General features: G+C 33.2%; 1 protein-coding gene across 16 annotated transcripts in view; it reads right to left on the minus strand.

The window, feature by feature from the left end:
* The window catches only part of EPHA6 (EPH receptor A6), a 965,948-nt gene that overhangs the window by 900,475 nt on the left and 38,247 nt on the right, over nucleotides 1–27,226 (minus strand). For 12 of the 16 annotated variants that reach the window (XR_008523481.2, XM_063721671.1, XM_063721674.1 and 9 more), the window contains exon 2: nucleotides 10,104–10,168. Coding sequence is in view for 11 of the 16 variants with exons in the window: in XM_063721671.1 (XP_063577741.1) it covers nucleotides 10,104–10,168 (65 nt within the window). In the remaining 5 variants the exon portion in view is untranslated. Of the gene's footprint in view, nucleotides 1–2,373; nucleotides 2,485–4,383; nucleotides 4,691–10,103; nucleotides 10,171–27,226 lie in introns of those variants that run through there. The other 4 variants (XM_063721678.1, XM_063721675.1, XM_063721676.1 and 1 more) reach the window with 3 other exon arrangements.

Genomic DNA, 27,226 nt, shown 5'->3' on the forward strand with positions numbered 1-27,226 from the left:
CTAATTCCATGCTTTCAATGAAAGACTTCTTTAATCTCATTGAAGTATTTGCATATACATTGCTAATTATGGGGAAGAAGAAGACTAAATTAAGCATTATATTTATTAGCACAACAGGTTTTGCTTTGCCAAAATAAAACCAAGTCAATTCATTTTAAGAATCTATTTTGCTGACTATGGTTCATTAATTCAACATACTAATTGCATGGATACAGATTACAAAAACCTATCCTATTTAACATTTAACACGGACTTATGTTTTTTGAAAGCTTCACTAGCTAGTATTAATTCTCTAAAATTTGCGGTACATCTATCAGTCATTAAAAATTCATATGTTTCTATTTTTTATTCTCATCTTAATTACAAGGTGCAGGATTAATAACTACCTGGGGTTAATAATTCCCAGATGTGATTCAGATCACCAACTGTTCTAAACCGGTCATTAATTCTTTGAAAGTGTATTATTAAGTCTTGATAGATATTACTTAAATGGCTTATAGGCTACTTTGTAGTCTTTTTATTTTGTAGGTAAATATCTTTCCATTCCACCTTTAAACTTCTATTATAGTGAGAGAATAGTGAGAAAATGGATTGTCTAAAATACAAAAATAAGAGCAAATGTATAAACTTTCGACCTGTACTTAAGACCAATGATGAACAAGAACACAGTTCAATTTTCACAACCATTTAGTGTTTTTTCCACAACTGATTCTGCCCAGTTAGTATCAAATTATTCCAGCTCCAATGTGAGTTGCAAAATACAGGCTTTAAACAATATCTTATTTAAAATAATTTGTTACATGTACATCAACTTAGCTATCCAGCCAACTTTTATTGAGCATCCCTCATATAGCACTTACTATGCCATCTACCTGACCCAGAGATACAATACCCAATCCATTACTGCAAGAGTTTACAATATGGTAAAAGATAGACATTTAAGTATTGTGAGATAAATGCTATGATATGCACTGAGTTTCAGGTGGTCCCAGAAAAGGAGTTTCCTAATTCAACCTTTGGCAATATAAGTCTTCCAGAAAAGGCAGAAAATTTCTGTCTTAAGAGACCAATAGGAAAAAGTGAGATAGAGAAAGTGGGGGTTGGAGTGAAGAGAGATAAAAGGGAACATTCCAGATAGACAAAAGCATGGTCCTATATCCACAGACAAGAGAAAGCAAGCCACATGGAAGAAACTACCAAAAAGGTCTTTTTTGAAAAAGCTGGAAAGTGGAGGTGGCTGAAGGTCAGGAAACGTTAAAGATGAAGATCAGAAGACGCAGCTATTGGCCGCAGGTTAAATGGCAGGAAAGGAGAGGAAGAGTTTAGTAGAGTAGGGACATGGACATAAATTGATCTTCAGTTTAGAAAATCAGTTCTGGCAACAGGACGAGGGATGGGTTGCACAGGTCGGAGGAAGGGGCTGGAGAAAGACCCAAAGCAGGTAAACAATCTAGGATGCAACTATGGTAACTTGGAGAGGAAATGATGAAGAGTCAAACAGTCAAACGGATGATGGAGTGATAGATGAAGCTGATGATACAGGCTGATTTGAAAGAGCTTTTGAAGGTTGAATCAATAGGATTTGGTAGTTGCCTGTAGAAAATAAGAGTAAATTTATCACTTAAAATAGAAAATAATTAAATTTATAAAAATGTCTAGGCCAGGCATGGTGGCTCATGGAGGATCACTTGAGCCCAAGAGTTTGAGACAAGTCTGCACAACATAGGAAGACCTCCCCATCTCTACAAAAAAAAAAAAAAAGAAAATCTGTATTTTATTAATAATATCTTAGGGTTTCCTAAGATAATTTAGCATTTGTATGTGCTTGCTCTGGATTTAGATACAGATTATTTTATTTATAAATAAAATAGTTTATAAATATTTTAGTGACTCTAAGTAAAACAATTAGAACTTGCGGATAAAATCAGAATCTTAGTTTATATTTTACAATATAGGAATTTATTTTAAAAGAAATAACCAGAAACTTCTCTTGGAAGTAAAGACTGACGTAAAAGCTTTATAAGTAACAATGCAAAAAATAAAGATAAAATGAATAAAAATAAGAACAAATAAAAGACTGTATTATGTAAGTCAAGAAGATTTGGCTTAATGAAACCCATACCTTTTAAAGATGTGTGTGTGTGTGTGTATGTGTGTGTTTGTGTGTATGTGTGTGTGTGTGTAATGTGTATTATATACCTACATATTTTTACAGAAAGACATCATCATGGCTATTCATTAAAGAACAGTGGGGATACTGAAAAATGAATTCCATACATACTTATTTTTCAGCTGCCTAGAGAATACAAGGGTGATTACATATTCAGCAACATCAATAAATACTTCACATCTGATTTATTAAATCATTGTTACCTGCTTTTCTGTTACTTTTCTTCCTCACCATAGAATTTCATCATTCTCCAAAACATGCTCTTTCAACTAGTGAAAAATGAGGCAGTAATCCATTTTCTTTTGCAGAGGTTGCTGTACAGAAAGGAATATTCTGAGATAGTGGAGAAAGAAGTGACACAAATCATAGTTGCTCGAGTATTAAATATTTAAAAATTTATGGACTCTATAATAAATGATGCATATTCCTTCACCTGTTTCTCTGCACTACCTGGATGCAGGGGAGGTCATTTACCCATGCATGAGCTGATAAAAGAAAGCCATCAGCTTTGGATGATTCATGTGCCTGAGTTCTCCTCAAGGAAATTCTACCTTCCACAATCTTTCATGTTTCCTATTCTGTCTCAAAATGGTGCTGGTGTTTCACTATCATGATGATAATGATGATGATGATGATGATGATGATGATGATGATGATGATGATGATTATTAGTGCAATCTGTATTTACAATCTGGCAGCCCAGATAAAAGGAATTTAAGAAAAACTAAGAATTGGACCTGAAGATTCAGCAGAAACTTGGTCATCTCTACAGGTGCTAACTACCTTAATCTTTCCTTTCTTCATGGCTTTTTCTCTGCATCTTCTATGTTCTCCTCCTACTACTGAATGGCTTCCCTTTAGTCACTGGACTTTTTTCCTGCTCTCCTAGAACTGTTACTTGCACATGACTTCAGGTCATCAAGTACCCCTACTCCAACCCTTCTGCATGTATCTTTCAATGTATCTTTATGGCAGATGTTTCTGGCTGCTATTTCTCCTGAACTCTTAACACAGAAATCTTAAATTCCTAAAAGAGGAGTCTGATTGGCTTAGTCATTTATGGAAATCCCCATGAGAGGTGACAGGAACTGGTTAGTCAATGAACTAGTTGTCTTTAGATTATGTGTCCATCTTTGTCTCAATAACATATGGGCAAGGGAGTAGGGCACTGTGTCACTAACTATAACTGGTATCCCTCAGCAAGCCCCTTGCCTGGACAATTTACTTTAGAAGACATTTTGAGAATGGCAAGTACTTATCATTTCAAATATAATTATTTCTATAAGTTTTTTTGGACTGGACTAGCCCATATTTTACACTTAATTAGCCTACAGTCAATAGCAGACATGTAAAAGACACAATTATTGAGGCACAAATAAATGAAAACAATGTCTCTAAAAGAGACACACTAAAGGAATATTTCTTTAGTTCCTTTCTAAGATAATTAAATATAAAAACAATCTAAAACATGCACCAGATATTCTTAGGCTTAACTAAACATTTGTGAATAATTAAGCATCCTTAGTTTGATTATTAAGCTTCAAAGGAGAATTAATCTTTACAGTACTTTTCAATAACTATGTATCCTTTTAAACAAAATTGGTCTTTCTAACAAAACTGTAACTAGATTAAGTCTGCACTTGGTCAGCCTTAGAGAGTTCTTTTACCCTTCATTGCAGTCATCACAATGTTGAAAATCAATTTGTGGTTATAGCTACACCATAATGACTAAATCTTGGCTTTGGGATTGACATGACCTGTTTTAATACCAGCTTCTTTGGTCATCACAACCATGGGTAGGTTCTGAAACTTTTCTCAGGTCCAGTTTATTCATATATAACATGGTAATAAAAATATTTACTTCACATAAATATTATTGAGATCACGAAAAGTACGTAAAATGCTGAAATGCTTAATTGCAGTTCTTTTACAGACTCATGACACATCAATAATCTGAATATTCAGGGACAGAAATGTACATGGTTATTCTTATGAAGTCAAGACATACAGAATTAAATCTCTAAGAGCGCCTGGGAATTTCATCATCTACAAATATAAAGAAACAACCTTGAAAGAAGCCAGAAGACTCAAACACCTTAAGTATAGAGAAGCAAGGATAAGAATTACATACAATTCATTCCCAGAAACCACGTAAGCAATAACAGTGGAGTGAAATATTTAAAGTATTCAGAGATTTGTTAAAGCCCACCAACCTGGAATTCTGTACTTTGTAAAATTTTCCCTTAAAAGTGAGGAAGATATAAAGACTTTCTTGAACAAAATTCAGAGAATGTCTTGCCAGCAGACCTACCTTGCAAGAACAAGAAATGTTAAAAGACATTCTTTGGAGAGAAGAAAAATGAAATAGGTCAGAAATTTAAATCTACATAAAGCAACGAAGAGGAGAGGAGACAGCAACTTTGGAAGCCACCCTCCATAAACACAGGAGGCTTCTATCCTACAATGCCATGTGTTCCTTTCTGCTTGTCCCAGGAACCACAAGGAGATCCCCAGGCAATCATAAGCTCACCTGTGCTGACATGTGCTTCAACAGGGACAAGCCCCTGAAAGGAATGGTCTCAAGAAACAAACGCTGGCTTTGCAGATTGTGTTCCTCCAACTGCAAATGATTATAAGAGAAAGTCTGGGTACTTAACATGACCATCTTCAAATATGCTCAGCTATCACATAAGATTTTGTGCAGGAGGCTGTTCATTTACAGGCTGCTCTTTTAAAATATTTGACTCATCAAACCAAAGGAAGAAATGTAAGAATTATGTCTCATGTATCTCTCTCTTCCAAGTGGGTATCCAGGTTTACTTTTCTTTTCTAGAGAAATGCTTTCAAGGAACATAATACACTGGCCTTCAAATTCTATCTCCTGGTTAATTCAATTCAGCATCTTTTAAGAGGCCGTTACCACACTGAAATCTCACATCTAGGGTCAATGAGTCTTTCTATTATTACTGCTCATATTTGCTTTGAGTCTTTCTATTATTACTGCCCATATTTGCTTTGGCAATTCTTGGTTATGAAGGAAACTTAATAAAATATAACATATGTATTGATTATATATCAAACAAACCTGAATATAGTATTCACAGCTAAAGATCATAGCTAGTTCTACATCCTAAGAGGGTTCATATATTTTTGTAATGACTGACCATGTCCACCACCACTTCCAGTACACAAAATAGCACTTTTCACATAATGTGCGGTGAAAGATTAAATAAATGAGTGTACAGGTGTATTTTATTTATATTTAAATGAAAAAAGTACTCATTCTATATTTTTGTCTTATTTGTTAAACAAAGGCACAAAAATATAATTGTGGTTCAGAAGAAAAAAATATTTGATACATGATAAAACATGATTCTGGTAAAAGCAAAGAAACAAACGGTCTATATAGAAGTCTAGATTTTTCATTTCTTTAAAATACTTGGGGTTCCGGCAGTACTCCTAATGATAATATTTATGTAATGTTTATTATGAACCAGACATTGTTTTAACTTCTTTACATATATTACATAATTTCATCCTTCTAATAATCTAATGATATGAGTACTATTATCAAGTCCTTTCCCTTATGTGGATGGCAATTAACACCTCACAGCTATAAAATGTCTTATAAACATGGATATTAAAGAAATGCACACTGATAGAACTGATTAATTAACAAAACCTAATGCATTTCTTCGAAATATGGAACAATATAATTGAAATTAACATGATGGGTGTTTAGAACATTGCCATATATGTTGTGAAGTTTCTAAGAAGAAAAAATATTTAAATATCAGTTTGAAAACAGTAACTATTAACAATCCATATTCACCAACAGAAATTATCACCAAAATTTACATTTTCAGAATTTGAATATGTACATGGTATAGTTTTGGATAATTTCAATTTTAGGATGAATCAAAATGTAATACTGAAATCTTGTACTATGATGAATTACTTCTTACTATATGAAATATATAAATTGCATTATAAAAACAAATGTTTATTGGTAGATACTCCATTCTCTATCATAGTACATCCAATCTTTGATTTTCACCTTTGGAAAAATTGTATTAGGAAATGATGGGCTCTGATTAATGGAATAAAGTATCTTTCTACAGAGGTTAATTGTAATCTATGCTTCTTTTATTATAAAAATAAAAATCATTAGTTGTTAGGTTTACTTACAGCTTTTATTTACACATGAATGACATGTTTTCTTATTTTCCTGTGATGGTTAATTTTATGTTTCAACATGACTAGGCTAAAGATAACTGCTGAAACATTATTTCCAGATAACTGCTAAAACATTATTTTCAGGTGTGTGTGTAAGGATGTTTCTGAAAGAGCTTAGTATTTGAATCAACAGATAAATTAAAGAATATCTGCCCTTCCTCACTAATGTAACTTGACCTCATCCAATCCTCTGAAGTGGAGATAGAATGAGAAAGATGTAGAAAGGACAAATTTGCTCCTTCTTCTTAAGCTGGGACATCTGCCTTCTCCTGCCTTTAGAAATCAGAGCCCCTTGTTCTTGGGTCTTCAGACTTGGGAACTGACATCAGTACCCACTCCCCGGGCCTTTGGACTAGGACTAAATTACACCACCAACTTTCCTCGTTCTTCAGTTTGTAGATCACGGGACTTCATGTCCTCCATAATCATGTGAGCCAATTCCCAAAATAAATCTAAATATCTCTCTCATTAGGTAGAAAAATAGGTATAGATATGTGTAACAGATACAGATATATCTCCTATTGGTTCTTTTTCTCTAAAGAACCATGACCAATACATGAAGTATTTCAGGGTAAGTTTCCTAATACCAATTCACTATGTCCAACAGATAAGATCACGTCTTGTACTACATTGCATTGCTGAAGCCCCAGCGATCATCTAAGTCAGAACACCCAAAAATTATCTATAAAATATTATATTCAAAACCAATATTCAGCATTAGAGAAACACAAAGATTTCTAATCTCCAACTGTCATTAAAATAAAATGTGATGTAATATCCAACAGCACTTTTGTTTTCCTAACATCAATTTTTTCTTAATGTTTAATTAACAGGTACTCCACTGTTGAAAATGATATTTGATTTTATATACTATAGTGGCTATATCTAAGTCCAATACAACTATGTAACAAAGATCTCATCCACCATGTACACATTAAACATAGGTTTTAAAAGTTAACTTACTGATGCAGAGATATGCACTATCTACCTCAACTTAGTGAAATTCTAAGTCTTGCAAAATGTGGTTTAGCCTATGATTACAGGTCCTATTTCTCACTGTATACCTCCACTCCAGCCAAATGATTATTTCCACTGCATCCCTACAGGCCAAATGATTCTCAACATTCCTAAAACCTGATACATACATGAAATAATTCTGTGCCTTTGCTCAAGCCACTCCCTTCGCCTAGAAGTTGCCTTCTCCCTTTTTTTTCAAGGCCAATTCCTTCACCTTTTTTTTTTTTTTTTTTTAAAGAGCTGACATGCCACTTCTTATTCCCAATTTTCCCTGACCAGAATTAACCTCTCTTTTTATTATTCTTTCACAAAACATTACTCAGAACAACCTGAAGACACATTCTTTGGCCTAGTGATTCTGTATAATTATCGCTGTGCTTCGATACCTCTTGAGGGTAGAAAAATCTGTCTTAGGCACAATAACAGGGTATTTGGCATAGAGCAGCATATAACAGAAGTTTGTTAAATTGAATTCAGGACAATGCTTAAAAGAAAAAGTATATTTCAAATGTTGACACAAATGAATTGATAAGCAAGTGTTTTAGAAAATTCATAATTCTCTTTTCATTTCTGTAAGCCTAAAACATTATTTGTTCAGACTATTCATCCTTTTTCCATAATTACTAACCAGGGATGCTCGATTTCCTACTGAAATAACTATTTATTGGTCTGTTCACAGGCACACTCTGAATGCCTAATTCTGTAACTATATCAGCATGATATTACTAGTGGAATGATGATTTTAAGTAAAAAGAAAAATCTATGGAATCAATGATTAAATTTCCTATATTTTATGTAGCACATTACACAATTTCAAAAATGTCAATTCTTTATAGGAAGAGTTTTTTTTTCAATTAAAAAGTTATTCCTGAGAAATACATTATTTATAATACCAAATATACTTTACCTCGTATATTGCCAATTATATTGTCTACATGTCTCTTCCACCCATGACATATTTGTAAAATCAACTGAATTAGTGTCTATGTAAAAACGTAATTGTTAAAATGGTCAATCAAATTAGCATGCTTCAGTGAAACTGAGTACCTGAAAAATTTGTATGATTTCAATTAGATATAATTACAATTTTAATGTATGGATATAAATGCTGGTTTACATGTTATAAACTGATTAATGGTTCTGGTGGATTTTAAATACTGTAACCTATATTGATATCTAGATTATTTTTCATTCTTGGCATTTTCAGTAGCCTCTTTCCAAAGTTCTTCATCCTTACTGAATAGTTCCTTATTTTAACCTATAAATAGCATTAAGTAAAGCTCCATTAGTACCAGTAACCTATCCTCTTCATTAAAAAAGAAAAAATAAATAAATTGCATATTTTTAAAATCTTATTTATACCATCTATCCATTCTACTGTTCATAAGATTAGACACACACATGTACAGTCTCTCTCACACACACACACACACGAAAGGTATTTTATAAAAGTTTCATTTATGTCTTAAAAGTAATAAACATGACCCACTTAATATACTCCACAATACTAATGTTTATTCATTTTAATAGAAATAAGACAATGAAGATAAAACCATAATCCTAGTTTAAGATATATGCCTCAGAAACAGTTTGATAAGAGCTCTAGTAGAATAAACAAAAATTTCAGAAAAATAAACTCGCAGTATATAAAACTTACAAATTTAAAGAAGCAAATGGGCTGTTAAAGAGAGGAAGATTTAACTCTTCATAGGATATTTTAGTTGAAAATACACACTTAGTGAATAACTGTTGTTGTAAAATGTCAAATTCAAGCAGCAATATGTGAAAGATTCTAAAAGAATAAAACATATTTAGATCAATTTCTCATTTGAGATTTAAATTTGAAGATAGAAGAAGCAATGTGAAAATGTCAACTAAGAATGTGATTAATAAGAAAATTACTATTTCTAAGGAAAAAAAAGGAAAGCTAACCCAAGTGTATCTGAAAACACGTAACTGCCTCTATTATTCAATATTTTGATTAACTAGACAAAAATCAAAGCAAAATGATTTACAAACCACCCTTTTATTTTAGCTTAGTGTGAAAATGAGAAGTAGACATACATTTTAATATGAAAATGATGCAAAATACATAAAAATATATAAAAAGTCAAGTACAACCATAGCTAAAATGTTGGTCCATGAAAAACTATATTTTGCAAATTACACATCCTTAACAAGCCTTTAAATACAACTATTTCAGTTAACAAAAACCTAATCACCTTGTATATTTTCACCAAGTTCAAAAATGCATAATATTTTAGTAGACTTATATTCTGTATTAAAAACCTAATTGTTAATATTTGCACAATCCATTTATACTACAGTAAAGTTTATTTATGTACAAATACTCATTGAGGGTATCAAATTTAACATAAATATAACATATATAAACTTACACATAGAAATTTATATTTAAGGAAAATATTTATATGGGAGATATTCTAATGTCACTATGTATAAACACAGTATTAAAGAATAATTACTAATTTAGGAGAAAGGATCTTTACATATTATTCCCACTGATTACCAGTTCTAATAGTATTTTAACCTTTTCTATGTGATGTAAGTTATATGTCAAAATTCATAACAAGTAGGGCCCAAAATTCACTGTTCCATCAACTATTAGATCTTAAAAATCTAACAAAGATGGCGATTTTTCAAAGATATTTAAACTTACCCCATTTAATGGATATGTTTTCCATCCTAGCTCTCCCAGCACAGTTGTTGTATCAAGCAACACAACTGGAATTAAATAGAAAATAAAAATTCCATGAATTTCTCAACTAATGCAAAAATATATTAAATTATTAAAGTTATTTAAATCATTAATGTCAATTACACTTATTATTCACTGAATTAAGTTTAATGAGTTATCTTACTTTAGAAATTTACATATTAAATATTAATATAAAACAGTATTAAGTAATGATAAAATGCATAAAGTATTTAGAAATTAAAGTATGTATATTTTCATTAAACAATGCTAAATGAAATTATTAAACAGAATTAATTCATTTTTAATAGATGTTTAAAACTGATAAAATAACTACCTTTGCTTTTCCCCCACTTTCATTTACAGTATTTTTAGACCACATTCAGGAAGAAAATCCTGTATTAAAGCAGATTTCTTTATTCTTTTTGTGTTATTAAATGTCCTTATATATAATCTGCCAAGTATTAAAAAAACTCATTTCGAAAAATCTTACAATCTTTAAAGCATTGACTACATTATTTTTTTTTTTTTCTTTTTTTTTTTTTTTCTTTTATTATTATTATTATTATTATTATTATTATACTTTAGGTTTTATGGTACATGTGCGCAATGTGCAGGTAAGTTACATATGTATACATGTGCCATGCTGGTGCGCTGCACCCACCAACTCGTCATCTAGCATTAGGTATATCTCCCAATGCTATCCCTCCCCCCTCCCCCCACCCCACAACAGTCCCCAGAGTGTGATGTTCCCCTTCCTGTGTCCATGTGTTCTCATTGTTCAATTCCCACCTATGAGTGAGAATATGCGGTGTTTGGTTTTTTGTTCTTGCGATAGTTTACTGAGAATGATGATTTCCAATTTCATCCATGTCCCTACAAAGGACGTGAACTCATCATTTTTTATGGCTGCATAGTATTCCAGGGTGTATATGTGCCACATTTTCTTAATCCAGTCTATCATTGTTGGACATTTGGGTTGGTTCCAAGTCTTTGCTATTGTGAATAATGCCGCAATAAACATACGTGTGCATGTGTCTTTATAGCAGCATGATTTATAGTCCTTTGGGTATATACCCAGTAATGGGATGGCTGGGTCGAATGGAATTTCTAGTTCTAGATCCCTGAGGAATCGCCACACTGACTTCCACAAGGGTTGAACAAGTTTACAGTCCCACCAACAGTGTAAAAGTGTTCGCAAATCAATAAATGTAATCCAGCATATAAACAGAACGAAAGACAAAAACCACATGATTATCTCAATAGATGCAGAAAAGGCCTTTGACAAAATTCAACAACCCTTCATGCTAAAAACTCTCAATAAATTAGGAATTGATGGGACGTATCTCAAAATAATAAGAGCTATTTATGACAAACCCACAGCCAATATCATACTGAATGGGCAAAAACTGGAAGCATTCCCTTTGAAAACTGGCACAAGACAGGGATGCCCTCTCTCACCACTTCTATTCAACATAGTGTTGGAAGTTCTGGCCAGGGCAATTAGGCAGGAGAAGGAAATCAAGGGTATTCAATTAGGAAAAGAGGAAGTCAAATTGTCCCTGTTTGCAGATGACATGATAGTATATCTAGAAAACCCCATTGTCTCAGCCCAAAATCTCCTTAAGCTGATAAGCAACTTCAGCAAAGTCTCAGGATACAAAATCAATGTGCAAAAATCACAAGCATTCTTATACATCAATAACAGACAAACAGAGAGCCAAATCATGAGTGAACTCCCATTCACAATTGCTTCAAAGAGAATAAAATACCTAGGAATCCAACTTACAAGGGATGTGAAAGACCTCTTCAAGGAGGACTACATTATTATTATATACACTAGGTAGTTTACTTATGGCTAAAGGATGCGAAACCAAACGTAAAAACCATCCATCTCTTTTCCTGACCAAAAGTAATTCATAATCTGGTCAAAAAAGCTGACATGTAAACACATAATAACATTTTCTGTTAAATTATAAAAGTGAAGATTATATTAACATCCCAGCAATTAAGTTAAGTTAAAGTTGGGTTGGCAGTTCTGGGAGAACTTCGCAAAGGGGATCCAATTTCAACTGGTCTAGGATGAGGGGGTTTCAATCAGATATGATAAGATTTTTTTTTATTTTAGAATACTTTCAATAAACTAACTGAAATATGACTAAATCAGTTCTCAGTTGTAGGGGTGGAGACTACTTGGGGAAAGTTAGATAATAGAAACGATTGGGAAAGACAGATGGAGATCAACTAAGGAGGGTTTTTGTAGTGTTTCTGGCAGGTAAATGTGGAGAGCTCATGATTCAGCAGATATTTATTTTTAACTACTACCTCCTAGGCCTCCAGATGTCAGTAAGCCATGAACCTCATTCTGAGAAACAATGCTTTGGTACCACATCATTAATTTTGGTTTTTCATCTTGTTAAGGAAGTGGGAGTTCTTTTTCCTTTTTTTTTTTGGTTTGTTTTTTAAAGAGACAGGTCTTGCTCTGTTGCCCAGGATGGAGTTCACTGGCACGATCATACTCACTGAAGCTTTGAACTCCTAGACTCAAGGTGATCCTCCGGCCTCAGCCTTCTGAGTAGCTGGGACTACAGGCACGCACCACTGTGCCCAGCTAATTTTTTCATTTGTTGTAGAGACAAGGTCTTACTATGCTATGCAGACGGGTCTCGAACTCCTGGCCTCAAGTGATCCTCCCAGCTTGACCTCCCAAAGTGCTGGGATTACAGGCGTGAGCCAAGGCACCTGGCTGGGGGTTTCTCATCTATAATTTTTTAAAATGCAATTGTGAGTATGTTATTTGGCACCTGCTGTTTGGTGTCTAAAGCTTCCGAGGTTTTACTTAGGCGAACCACTGTGATAAATTTTATTGATACATTTTTCAAACATGAAAGTATCCTTAAATTCCTGGGTTAAACTCTACTTACTCATTGCAGAATATTCCTTTAGTATTATTAAAATCTATTCACTAAACATACATTTGTAAAACTAAGCCATAATTTTTAATTAATTTTTATTGTGAAAAATTTTCAAATACTTTTTGAAGTAGAAAAAAATAGTACAATGAACCCTCACATACTCATTACTCAGGTTCAATAATTACCAATTAATGTCCAATCTTGTTTCTTCTATACATTTTTACCTACTTCCCCACTACAAGATTTATTTGAAGTAAATTTCAGGAATCTTATCATTTCACCTGTATAAAAATTCAACATGTATTTCTAAAATACTCTTTTAATATACCTAGAATATCTTAATTCATTAATACAAAAAGTAATTCCTTAATGCAATGAAATATCCAGACAGTGTTCAATATTCTTTATTGTCTCATTTGAAAAGAAGCTGAGATTCAAATAAGTGCTAATAAGTTAGTTGGCATTCCTAAAGGTTTTTTTTTTAAATCTATAAATTTCCCCATTTCTTATCAGTTAGATTTATTAAAATTTGTTTGACTCACAACAAATCCACCCTCTTTAAATGTACATTTTTGTAAATCATGACAAACTCCTACATCCATGGAACCATGGCTACAATCAAGCTAGAGAATATGTCCATTACCCTTCCAAAATTTCTTGTGGCCCTTCATAAGAAATCCCTTTCCTACCCCATCCTCTGACAACCACTAATCTGATTTCTTTCCCTGTAGCTTTGCCTTTTCCAGAGTGTCAAATAAATGAAATCATATAGCATGTAGCCTTTTGAGCCTGGTTTCTTCGCTTCGCATAGGCATTTGAGATCCATCTATGTCACTGCATGTTTCAACTGTTCCTTTTTGTTGCTGAAACCTATTCCACTGTATGGAATTCCCTAGTTGATGGATATCTGAGCTATTTCCAGTTAAGAACATTATATATAGGCCACTCTAAGCTTTCCTATACAGATTTTTTATATGAACCTATGCTTTTATTTCTCCAGGGTTAATAACTAGGAGTAAGATTAGTGGGTTATACAGAAAATGTTTGTTTCTTAAATAAACTATCCATCTGGATTCCAAAACTGACTGCTGTGAAATTTTAGATTCTCAATAGGGAAATATATGGTTTTCCCATTCCTGTACATACCAGGACTTGGTTTTGTCCAGTTTTTTAAAGTCATTCTATCAGGTGTGCAACAGTATCTCATTATTGTTTTAATATGTACTTCACTTAATGGAGAGAAACATCAGTATTTCTTATGGTGATTTTTAAATGTTCATAAGTTTTATTCTAATTTTCTCATCAAAGATTTCTGCAGAAAATTCACTGGTACTACCTACAAATCACAACATTCAAATCAAGGCTTTCATTAGAGCTAAGTGTCTGAAATCTCTAATGCGTATTGAAATCTATCAACAGCTATTTCCTTTTTATAAGTTTTATATAGGAATTATGACCAAAAGTTAATTCATTAATTCATTTAATTATTATTGTTTCTAAAACATATTAAGCCTGCTTTGTTCTCAGTATTCATAATTGTAAACTGTGAAGTATATTCACTTCAAAACAAATAAAAAAGGAAAATATGTATGCACCTATTATAGTGCAAATGCTTAGAAAACATTTTTTGTTGTTTCTTAGTATCTTCCAGAAACAAGATTTACCTAACTGCTTTATTTCATTAAATTGCAGTCATACCTCTTAAAAATTCTTAAAAGTAATAAGATTCCAAATTTGCATTTCAGACAGGTGAATTATACTTCAATATTAAAATAAAATTTAGAATTTTAGAGATATGTAGTAAATATTTTAATTTTATCATTTGTTTCACATACAAAACCCCCACAAATTCAGGTTTTTCAGGCACACTAATTACGTTGAACCCAGCAAGGTGAGAGCTCCTCCTGCTGGCTCCAAACAAAAGTTATCTAGTCCCTAACGGAGAGCAAAAACACTGTAAACTCAGTAGGAAAAAAAAAAAAAATTACATCAGCATTAACATCAGTAAAAGAGCCAATACTTTTCCATTTTTAATATAATAGCAATGTTTAAATAGGAACATTAACACCTATTATTTATTTAAAGAGTACAAATGAAAATACAATTATTCATAGCATAAATTGAGAAATTGAATAAAACAAAAAAAATAGCCTGGGGGCATCAAAATAAAGTTCTAAAAATGCACTTTTGTTTTGTAAGCAACATAATGCATAGAATGTGTCTATAACTGCCTACAATTTTCCTATTAACTTTTAGAAAAAAATTTCCAGCATATTATATTTCTTTCTGAACATGTCTTTTTATTAGAGTTGCCTTTATTCATGCTTTTGGAAATTAAAAGAAAATTTCATTAGGTTTTAAAAGACAATATCAAATGATAAACACAAATCTAATAGTACTGGATTAAATGTGAAAGTTATGATTACCTAAGAATAAAAAGCTAAATATTAACTTCTTGCCTTTAAATATTTTATCAAGTCTTTATTTACATCATTTTAGTAAATCTAAAAGGTATTAGTTTAAAAACAATTAGCATATTGATTTATAGTATATAATAGAAGATCATCTTTATTCAAATAGCACAGTAAGAAAAGGATGAGATTTTATTCATATATCACTTTGAAAAATTACACAAGGAAGAGATAAATCAAGCCACTAAGAAAGTAGCTATTCTTTTAGGATAATTTTGTTGTATAAATTTAAGTCAATGTCATGTAAATTGAGTCTAAAGATTTATCAATATGTTTTAAAGTTCAGACAATCAAAAATACATGTTTGAGAACTTTCTCTAACAAACCTTATGAAAAAAAATAAGGGGTTTCTTCCTAGAATCATTCAATTTAGAAACTTTAAGGCCCAGCTTAAGGTTCTAAGTTACTAAGTAAAGTTACTAAGTCACTCAGTAACAACACATCAGTAGAGGTTTATGATGGTTCTATGTTCCACTAACTGTAACACTCTACTACCTCCAATAGCTCTAAAAAAACACCAATAAACAAAGACAATACTTCTAGCATCATGACCAGATACAATCAGAGAATACTTCAAATTATAGATATATAAACAAACATGCACCTTTATACATTACATTTTAGAAGCAGTCCATTTGAATATAAAACTGTTTAAATGCTTTAAATTGACATTTAGATTATCAAATTAATCGAGTTTTAACATCACTGTATATTTCTGAAAGGTAAGAACCAAAAATTTTTACTTTCAGATATATATAATATGGGTATCTACCCTCACATAGAGTTGCAACCATATTTAATTCTGAAAAAAATCTAACATAGATTGCTTTAAATCAACACTGAATTATGTTGACTCCTGGTATGGTCCTCTCTGTACTGGGAATATTTTAAGGTAAAATCTTCTAAAGAGGATCATACTTTCTTAAAAACAACAAAGCTACTTTTATCTAGAACCCGAGATCAATTATTTGTTCAGTAGGTGTACTTATAGCATTTTGTTTTGTTGTGGTGGTTATTCTTATTTTTTGTTGTTTTTGCTTGTTTCCTTGTTTTTAACATAGAGGGTGTTCATTATTTTAATTTTATCTATCCCTTCAGTTACATCTGAGATTGGAAATTCTATTTGTAAGTATAAGGTAATATGAACATAGTGATGTTAGCTTTTTCTAATTAGAGAATAAAATCAAGTCTAGAACTTTTGAAATTACACCTTTCAGTTTTCCAATCTGCTAGAGAGTATCTTTTTCAGAAAACATTCAAATATCTCTGTCCCTTCTTAAAAATAGATGATTCCCTTAGTTACTAAAATAAGCTATAAAAATCAAACATTACTTTTCTTCACTGTTATCTTAAATAGAAAAAAAAAGGGCAAAACACTCAAGCTATATAATTTTCTATCTAACTAAACTACTTTCAGGATAAATCAAGTGAAGCAGTTTGCTATTACTTAGAAAGCAAGTTATACTGCAGAGCAAGAACTATCACTGAAAACCTTATCCAAATAATGAACGGTTAATAGTTGATTAAAATATTACTAGAAATGTTCATCTTGACTTTCATACCTTCTTATTTCACTTATTCCAAGAACCTTCAGATCCTTATCCTGACTGACAGAGCTATATTTGCTTCAGCCTTATAATCATTCCTAAAACCTGCTATTACCAGCACTTACCACAGAGACCAAAGGATAACTTGGGTGTGGATGTGATCTATCACAAGGTCACCAACCTACAAGTTCCCTCCTGGGTTCCTGAGCAAGGTCACTGAGATTTATTAATGAGTTACCTCAAAATATGTGCTTTCCTATGAAATTGTTCTGTTATCTCTGTGGTTAAAAATGAGTAAAGGAAAATTTGGCATGTCCCTAAATAGCAATTAGATGCTTCCTCTATTTTGACATCTTCAGCACTTTGTAAGTAAATTCAGTTGAGACCTATATTATTTACATTTGTCTCAATTACTCAGGGATTAAATAGGTAGAAAAGACTATTTGGCTATAGCCTTAGATTTTCTAATCTTATATTTAATAAATGTTGTGAGTCTCTCATCTCTCACAAAGAAGTGCCCCATTTAGCTCAAACCATTGAACATGTTCCCCATTGCTTACACAGCATCAAACATGTGTCTTGCCTTTCTAGTTCTAACCTTTCTTACGTTCCCACTAGTCTTTTATGGGCTTTGGACATTTTCCAATTTTTTGAGGACTATTATGAAATTTACGGTCTGAAATACACTTAAATCATTGGTTTAATGGTCCTGATAAAAGAGATTATAACTACTTACTTGAAAGTTATAGCTACAATATAATGGCCATCTCAATGCAAAACCATTTCCATATAATGGAAGAAAGGTCTAAAAGAAACTACTGAAACCCTTACTTTAAAAAAAATAACAGTGGCTTTATATTGAAAATGAAAAAAATAACTTTGAGTCTATGAAAAAAATTATGAGAATGAAAGTTTAGTCTTTTTTCTTGAAGATGGAAAAATTTTTCTTCCTGCAGTTTTGTTTGTTCCCTCCATTACATTTACATGGACATAATGAAAATAGATGTTAACTTCCCTAACTAGGACCTAAGCAGTCAAGAAATGTTACCTGATTTTACATTATACATTTTGATGTTATTTCAACAAACATTTCTTGAGTCTCTGTTATATTTAAGACTCTATATATTGGACACTATAGGATATAGAAAGTCTGTAAATTACAATACCTACCTTCAAGGTATACCAGTTTTCTACTTTAACTTTCACTACTAGGATTTTTGTGTCAACTCACATGCCATAGTTTATTCAAACACATATATAGCAGAACAGATTAAAATTCCCTCATTTAGAAGGTGCAGACAAAAAATGACTGCAGCTATTTAGTAGACTGTGTAGAATTGAATTGCTCTTCTAAAAGGGCAGACATCCCATATCACATCTTCAAAATCACCATCAAAATTGTCAGTAATTGTACCACTTATCGCACTTTTCATAGATATGCCAAGGACTAAATGCATCCCAGTAGACAACAGAAAGGGAAATAATTTCTTACGTGTAGGATACTCTCCAAAACAATCCCAAATACAGGAAATGTCTGCTAAATTTGTCCAAAGAGATACTGTTTTACATAGAATGGGAGATGTTTTAAAAATGAATTAAACAAGCCTAGGCAACATACCAAGACCCTATCTCTACAAATTAAAAATTAAAAAATTAAAATTAGCCAGGTGTGGTTGTGTGTGCCTGTAATCTCAGTTACTCAGGAGGCTGAGATGAGAGTATCGCTTGAGCCCAGGAGTTCTAGGCTGCAGCAAGCCATGATTGCACCACTACACTCCAGTCTGAGTGACAGAACAAGACCCTGTCTCAAAAAAAAAAAAAAAGAATTAAGCATTATCAGAGGTAAACACTTTTGTAATCTAACCTTTAGTCATCAGAAATAAGAAATTATTAAATACAAATTTTAATTGTGCTGCCATAATTTTGAAACAAATACATATTAAACAACTTAAAATTAAAGAATTCTTTTGTCCATTGACATTATAGCCAAATCAAGACAGCACAATTATAACTATTACTTTAACATGTGTGTGAGTGTGTGTGTTGGGGGTGTGTTTGTGGGCGTGTATCTGTTGAAGAAAATGAATGAATGAATGAGGTAATCGAAAGGGATCATGGGCAGGAAATGCATGTCTTAGAAAAGAACATTCTTAACCAACTACTGGAAAAGCAGTATAGTGTAAGCAGGAAGGCAGGTGCTGGATAAAATTTAAATGGCTACTGTACTTGGTTTGTGATGGAAAAAGTCAAGGCCTATTTACATATGATCTTCTGAGATGCAGTTAAGAGGCAAAGTGGTCTCTAGAAAAAATAAAATCAAAGTGGACATTTGTTTTGAGCACAGAATGGGTTGTGAGAAAACACACATTTGTATCTTCTGGAGTCGTCTTCTCTGCTCCAGCTTGGCCCCAACCCCTGAAGCACTGACTGCCCTCAGACTGCTCACTCTCAGTCCAAACCCTGGACATCTATCCCCATCTCTGACTGTGTACAGTGTTCAAATTATCCCCCCTACTATCTGATAACCAACATCAATCATATGAAGAAAACAATTTAACTAAAATAGCATACAAATATGCTTATGAATAATCATTTCTTCTCCCCCCTTTTGCATTATTTATTTACCCAAGTTAAATTTGAATTGATTATAGCGCCTTTCAGGTAACACTGACTCGGGACTTTTTCATGGCATACCTAAAATCACGATACACAAGCAATTTTTCACAGAAATATATTGAAAGAGACTTCCTAAATCTCCAACTTCTATCATGTCCCAAGAAACTTCCCACTGTTTAGATTACATCTTTTCCTATCTATTTCCTGAGTTCTATACTTTGCTTTAATACTGTATGCTTGGTCAAGTCATATTTCTTATTCTACTAATTGTTGGGTGTTGCTCTACCCTAAACCATGTAATTCTCTAAGCGTAGTATCAACCCTAACTCAGCTCTCAATAGACTCTGATCTTCTTAGCCACTCTACTAGGGTAGCATGGCTACCCTCTATATGACAAGAAGAGTAACACAAAAAAAGTTTGCTTGCTGTATCATGGGTCATGATTGCCTTTTCTTCAACTTTTGAGTCTCTCTTGCTAATTAATCCACTTGACGAGTATTCAAGAGAGATCTAAGAACAATGGTGTTTTTTTCCTTAGATTCCCCCACCCTCTTTCTCCAGCTGATTCCTGAAATATTATCTATACTCTAGTTCCTTTAGACGCTAAAAAGGCAGAGCTGAACTGCCAATATTCTTCAAGCAGCCAACTAAATTCTATTCATGAACATTCAGATTTCACAGTCACCTGCTCACAAAACATGGTTATTGGGTCATTAAACCAGACACAATAATATACATTCTGGGGAGATGCTACAAAAATAATTTAAATGAAAATGTTATTTTCTAATCATTTTACCATAATTTCAACATCTTTGACTGCCTAAAAATTATGTGTTGTCATCTGTATAGCTAAATTGGATTGTAGTAGTTTAGTAAGTAATATTGCCTGTAGAACAGAGTAGTCTATAATGAGAGAAATGGGCAGGAAAAATGTGAAGACTTAAAAAAAATCTTAAGACAACCAATTGTCATATCATTTACACATTACACAGCTCTTAGCACAATTATTTGATAAATAAAATCATGAGAATTATGTAGGACAAGTTCCTACTGGAAACTACTGAGGAAATGTCACAGTGAATGTGATGTCAAATTTAGAGACACATGAACTGTAAGGCAGCTAATCTTTTTTGGCATATTTCTGTATTGCAGAGGAGTCAGGAGGAGGAATGGTTCATAAATGAAACACTTACAAATGTGACCCATGCCAAGAACAGCATGGCTTCAATATAGAGAAAAGAATGACAGATGGAAGCTTTATGGTTGGCATAAAATATAAAATACAATAAATGCATTATTATCATTACCCTGTAGGGAAGCAAATCACTAAGTACTATTGTCAAATTGTTTATCATCAGAACTTTCTGCAATAAAGTAAATGCAAAAGAAATGATAATGACATTTTAACATCTAGGCAAATGGAAAATATTTTATTCAACATGGGTTCCCTAAGTATAATTAAGCATAAGAAAGCAAATGTAGGTTTGATAAGACATTGATCAGTTTTCTTAACTTATTGATTACCCAAGATACAGATTATGGCAAAGAAATCTATAATGTTCCAAAACTATTAATATTTTGATGACAAAGTGAAATAATCAGGTTCAAAATTCTATCCTTAGCGTTTGTGACTGAGAAGATTAATATTTATCCTTCCAAAGAGGCATAGTCATATTTTAGGAGACTGGTTCTTGTTAATCAGGCATACAGGAGACTCATTTATAAATGAGATTGACTTATTCACTGATGATTTGTCTCCCCAGGGAACCTCCTTCTCTGCAGGTAAATCCATTCAAAAGACCAAATTACAGATAAAGATTTCTTAAAGAGTACTAAATTACTAGAAAGGAGTGACCCTGTTTTACTTTTTAAAAATCCTCTAGATCTATTTCCACTTAATAAATGAATGATTGTATCTACCCATTTTAAAGCTCTTAAATTTTGATTGTATCTACCTATTTTAAAGCTCTTAAATTTGAACAGTGCTGAAGAAACACAGATAACTTTTCTATTTACAGGAATTAATTTTCGAATACAGGTACTGCCAACTATAACATTAGTATTTCAGACACTATTTGCAAAATATGTTATAGTTCCCATAGTTATTGCCTATCCTTTATTGGCTAAATTTTAGAAGGCCTAGTTTTAATTTTTTGGAAAGAAAAATAGTTCTATCTGTAGATTCGCTTGATTTATAAACCAATATTTTTTTTCCCAAGGTTTCTTACATGTGAGTAAAATTCTGATTCTATAGATTGATTTTATTTTCAAATAAGGACAATGACATTGGCTGATCATGACCCATGATTTGAGGAAGAAGGTAAAATTTTAGGCATAGAGTCCAATATTAGGTGGCCAGGTTGCTTCTGTCATAAACTGCCCTTTTTTTTTTAATTTATGAGACAGGGTCTCCTCTGTCACCCAGGCTGATGTGCAGTGGCACGATCTCCGCTCACTGCAACCTCCACCTCCCCTGCTCAAGTGATTCTCCTGCCTCAGCTTCCCGAGTAGCTGGGACTACAGATGTGTACCATCATGCCCGGCTAATTTTTGTACTTTTTTCTAGAGATGGGGTTTCCCCATGTTACACAGGCTAATCTCGAATTCCTAGGCTCAAGTGATCTTGAGCCACCTTGTCCTTGACCTTATGCAACCCTGGCCTCCCAAAGTGCTGTGATTACAGGTGAGAGCCACCCAGGCCCAGCCTTAAGTTACCTTTTACAGAGGTAAATATACTGCAGTTCTAATTTTTACTGATGAAGAATAATAAGAGTTGTATAGACTTACAACCATTGATTTATCAATGAAAATAGTTTCTGTGTAAATTATCTTAATATTTTTATTCTACTTCAGTTGCTCATATTTCATCATATTCCATAAAACTGCCATATTTTGAAAAATGCAAAATGTTATGTTCTTCAGGAATCTCTTCTGTATTTTCTCTGTTTTTTTTTTCCTTTTCAAAGAAAATTTATCAGTTTAGGGATTTCAACTATGATTTTAATGCTGTCAACCTCCAAAATAGTATCTCCAGCATAAATTTCCCTCTATGCTTCAGACACAATTTGAAGGCCTCTCAAATGTAACATGTTCACATCTGAACTCACTGTTTTCCCATTAAATGGGCACCACCTCCTGATTTCTCTGTTTCAGTAACTGTTACCCAGCATCTGCCCAAGTACACAAATTGTGAACCAATATCCTATCCTTAACTCATCCCTCAATATTAACAACAAATCTATCAGTTTGCAAACTGGATGTTGTAAGCAGAATAATATGCCTGTCTCCCAGGTTGTCCATATCCTGATCCTAGGAACCTATGAATATGTTGTTACGTGGAGAAGGAAAATTAAGGTTGCAGATGGAATTAAGGTTGCTAATCCACTAAGGTTTCTAATCGCCCTTAAAATAGGGGGATACTTTATATTATTTGTGTGGGTCCGATGTAATAACAAAGGTCCTTAAAAGTAAAAGAGAGAGCCAGAGAACTAGAGGAAGATGTGACTCCAGAAGAAAGGCAGAGATGCAATATTGCTGGCTCCGAAGAGAGAGGAAGGCAGCCAAGGAACATGGGTAGTCTCCAGACATTAAAAAGGGCAAGAAAATGGATTATCTCCTAGAACCTCCAGAATGGAATGCAGTCGCACTAACGCCTTGATTTTAGCCTAGGGATATCCATGTCAGACCTCTAGCCTACAAAACTGTGCAAATAAATGTGTGTTATTTAAACCACTGAATATGTAGTAATTTGTTACAGCAGTAATAGAGAACAAATAGAGTAAGGTTTTTAAATCACCTTCAAATATATGACTTTCTAACCCCTACCAATTCCATTTAACTCAACTAGGGTCTCTTCATCTTGTTCCTTTCATTGAATTCAATGTAGCCTCAGTGGTCTGTCTGAAATGAAAATCTGATTTATCCATTTTCTGTTCAAAACTCATTTTCTCTTCAAATTTCTTCTTCTCATTTACAAAACTCCTAAAATATTTGCTATGAATGTGTATTTCTTTTTTACACACACACATATACATATATAAAAACAGTCCACTAGGTTCTATGTATAAAGTTGGATCAAAATAAACATAGGCTTTGCCTTCAGGGTGATTACAATCTCATGTGAAAAACAGAAAATAACAGAAAGTATAAAATAAATATATAATTATATATTATGATAAGTGCTATAAATCTAATTTAGATTTCAGGCTCATAGAAAAATCTCTTAATAAAGTCAACGGATTGAGACCATCCTGGCCAGCATGGTGAAATCTCGACTTTACTAAAAATACAAAAATTAGCTGGGTGTGATGGCATGCACCTGTAGTCCCAGCTACTTGGGAGGCTGAGGCAGGATAATCGCTTGAATCCAGGAGGCAGAGGTTGCAGTGAGCTGAGATTGTGCCACTGCACTCCAGCCTGGGAGACACAGCGAGACTCCATCTCAAAAAAAAAAAAAAAAAAAGTCATGATTAAACAGAGTTGAAGTATTCTATACATCAACTTTTGTAGATTCATGATGTAAATTATACAATAATGAATTGGAAAATATATAAAATATCACAATTATGAGGTGAGGAATTTATAATAACTAGATACACATAACTGAGAGAACACAAACAAAAAGCACAGAATACTTTAAGTAGTTGCAAAATACTGAGAAGAGTACATTGGAGAGAGAATAGCTAAGTCCCTGTGATTTTATAAATCCAATGTTCTAAAAACAATAAATAGTAAGATAAACTTCATGCTTTTGTATCATATTATGTCAAAGGAAGTGACTAGAGTAGGGTGAAAGCACTGACAAAGCCACAATAATAAACTTGAATTCCTGATCATAAAGGGAAGGAAAAAGAACAGAAAAAAAATTGATTAAAAGGAAATTATAATGATTCAGGAGTTTAAACAACTAAAGCAAAATAAATTTTATTAATTTTAGAATTTAACGTATTCAGATTAGTTTTCTTTACATATATGTATATATACCTACATATAACTAATCTGAAAGAATCCACTCAAGACTATTTCAATTATTTTTTTAAAAATCTATGAAAAAGAAGCACTATCTATTCAGAATAAAACAAATCAGATGGTGCTCTCCACACAGAAACAGTCAATGCATTATGGCCACTGAGTTTGGAGAATGAGGGGGAAAAAAACACCAAATGGCATTTAAAAGCATTTAAAAAGAGCTATAGATGTGGCCATAACATCTCTGAAGTTAAATATAGGGATCCCACTGATTTGACACTTACATCTTGAAGGGGCTAGAACGATACCTTCTACAGACCTCCTATTTGGTTGGGTTTTCATATAAATTCAATATTTCTGTAAAGTTTCTGTTCTATTAGATACTAGATATACTGAAACCTCAGAAAATAAAACAAAATATTGAAAAATGTTTACACCTATTATTGCTCTCAAGCTGTAATTATACATTTTGATAATATGCCTTTATGCCTTAGAGGAGCAAACTGTGAATATATGGAGGTATGGAAGCCTCTATAGGCCAAGACTGCACATTACTGCTCCTGAAGAGTCCTCTCTTTTCTGAATGCGGAAGTCAAAATGACATGAACAAGATGTAGGTTACTCTGACCATGGGGTAAGTAGCAATTATCTGGTATATCCTCTAATATAAGGACAAGTTATATCCTAGTCACCTTATTTACAAAGAAATGGATGATATTATCTTAAAAAGTTTGGGAGCTCTAAGAAAATGTATAAAGCAACTATAAGAAAATCTTATTAGCTGAATACTTCTGTCTAAGGTCCCAATCCCAGGTGAGGAAGCTACTTATGTGCGAAACACCAACAGATGCAGTTATTATCTGCATCTGCATCTCATCACCAATCATCTGTTAAGTACTCTACACCCAAGAACTGAAGGAGACACTCAAATAAATATGGAGTGGATGGCAACAGGTTGAAGGGGAGCAAGCCATTTTTACACCAGGAAGTTATTGGGTTTTTTTTTGGATACTTCAAAAACTTAGTAAGATACTGTACTATGTACAATTCTGAAAACCAAGGTAACTGAGAACACTTAGCAAACTGATCTAAACTTATAGAGGAACTTATGGAGACAATTTTGACCTTATCCTGTCCAGAAGATTAAACTTCACTTTTTTTATTATTATTATTATTTTCTGAGACAGAGTCTCGCTTTTGTCACCCAGGCTGGAGTGCAATGGTACCATCTCAGCTCACTGCAACCCCTGCCTCCTGGGCTCAAGTGATTCTCATGCCTCAGCCTCTGGGGTTTTGCCATGTTGGCCAGGCTAGTCTTGAACTCCTGGCCTTAAGTGATCCACCCAGGTCAGCCTCCCAAAATGTTGGGAATATAGACATGAGCCACTGCACCTGGCCCAAACACCCTCTTGATGTAGCACTGGACTCACCTTAAGAAAAACTGGCATTTCCATTTTTTTTTAGAAATTTAAAACTCCAGTTGCTCCAGATCAACTCCAAAATATCACACATTATACTGAAATGGTCCTACCATATCACCGTTAATAATGATGAAACTGAGCTAAAACATCTGGTCAATTCAAAAAAACAAAACACAATTTGCAAATATGTACTTGTATTTATTCATTAAGCCTTTCCCTACATTTCTCTTAAAGATGATATTTCTCCAGTATTACCTAAAATCAACAACTACTCTGAGCAACTCTCAAGTGACCAACATGATGCTTCTGTGTCCCTGCAAGATCTTGGTTTTCAGCCCGCAAGTGTTTTTTTTTTTTTCTCACCATTCTATCCCTCAAGCGCAGCACTCCAGGCTGTACTGAATTTATTTCAAGTTATGAAAAACATCAAATTCTTTGGGCCTTTCCATAAGCTAGTATCTTCTCATCTCAGTGACTATCTACTCACCCTCGGGCTCAGCTTAAATGACAGTGCCTGTTAGAAGCATCTTCTGATATCCTTCACCTAAAGGTGGGGAAGTGGCAAGTTTAACGGGTCTCCTTAAACTAATGCACATTCCACCATCACAAGGCATGACTTTATTGTAACTATTGATTTATCTCCCAGAAAAGACTGTTTCATATGTTTAGGGACCTTAGTCACCTAGTTCACCAACTTTTTCTAGAACCTAGCACAGTATCTTATCAGAAAGCTATTCTAAGAGTCCAGATGAGAAATGATGGTAGCCTTGGCGTAAAAAATTATACTAACCAATCAAGGCCACTGCGAATTCTCATCCTCTAAATATATTTAACCTCTTTAAATCTAGTTTTGCTTCTAATTGGAAACTTTGCATACATTTGTTTATATTCCCTTTACATTTCTTTATTATTGGAGTTTATAGTCACTCAGATCCGTACTGTTACTTTCTGAATAATATAAAATAACTTTCTTTTAAACATAAGGAATAGGGAACCCTGGAAAGATTAGGAAACTTACTAAAGATCACTCAAGTAATTAGCATTAGCACCAGATTAAGATCTGCTAAATTGTCCCCAGGCATACTGCCTTTCCATCCATGGCATAATAATTCCATATTCTTAATTAGCACTCATGCTGGTAGGGGGAAA

Source organism: Pongo abelii, chromosome 2 (genome assembly GCF_028885655.2).
Source record: "Pongo abelii isolate AG06213 chromosome 2, NHGRI_mPonAbe1-v2.0_pri, whole genome shotgun sequence".
Lineage (NCBI taxonomy): Eukaryota > Metazoa > Chordata > Mammalia > Primates > Hominidae > Pongo > Pongo abelii.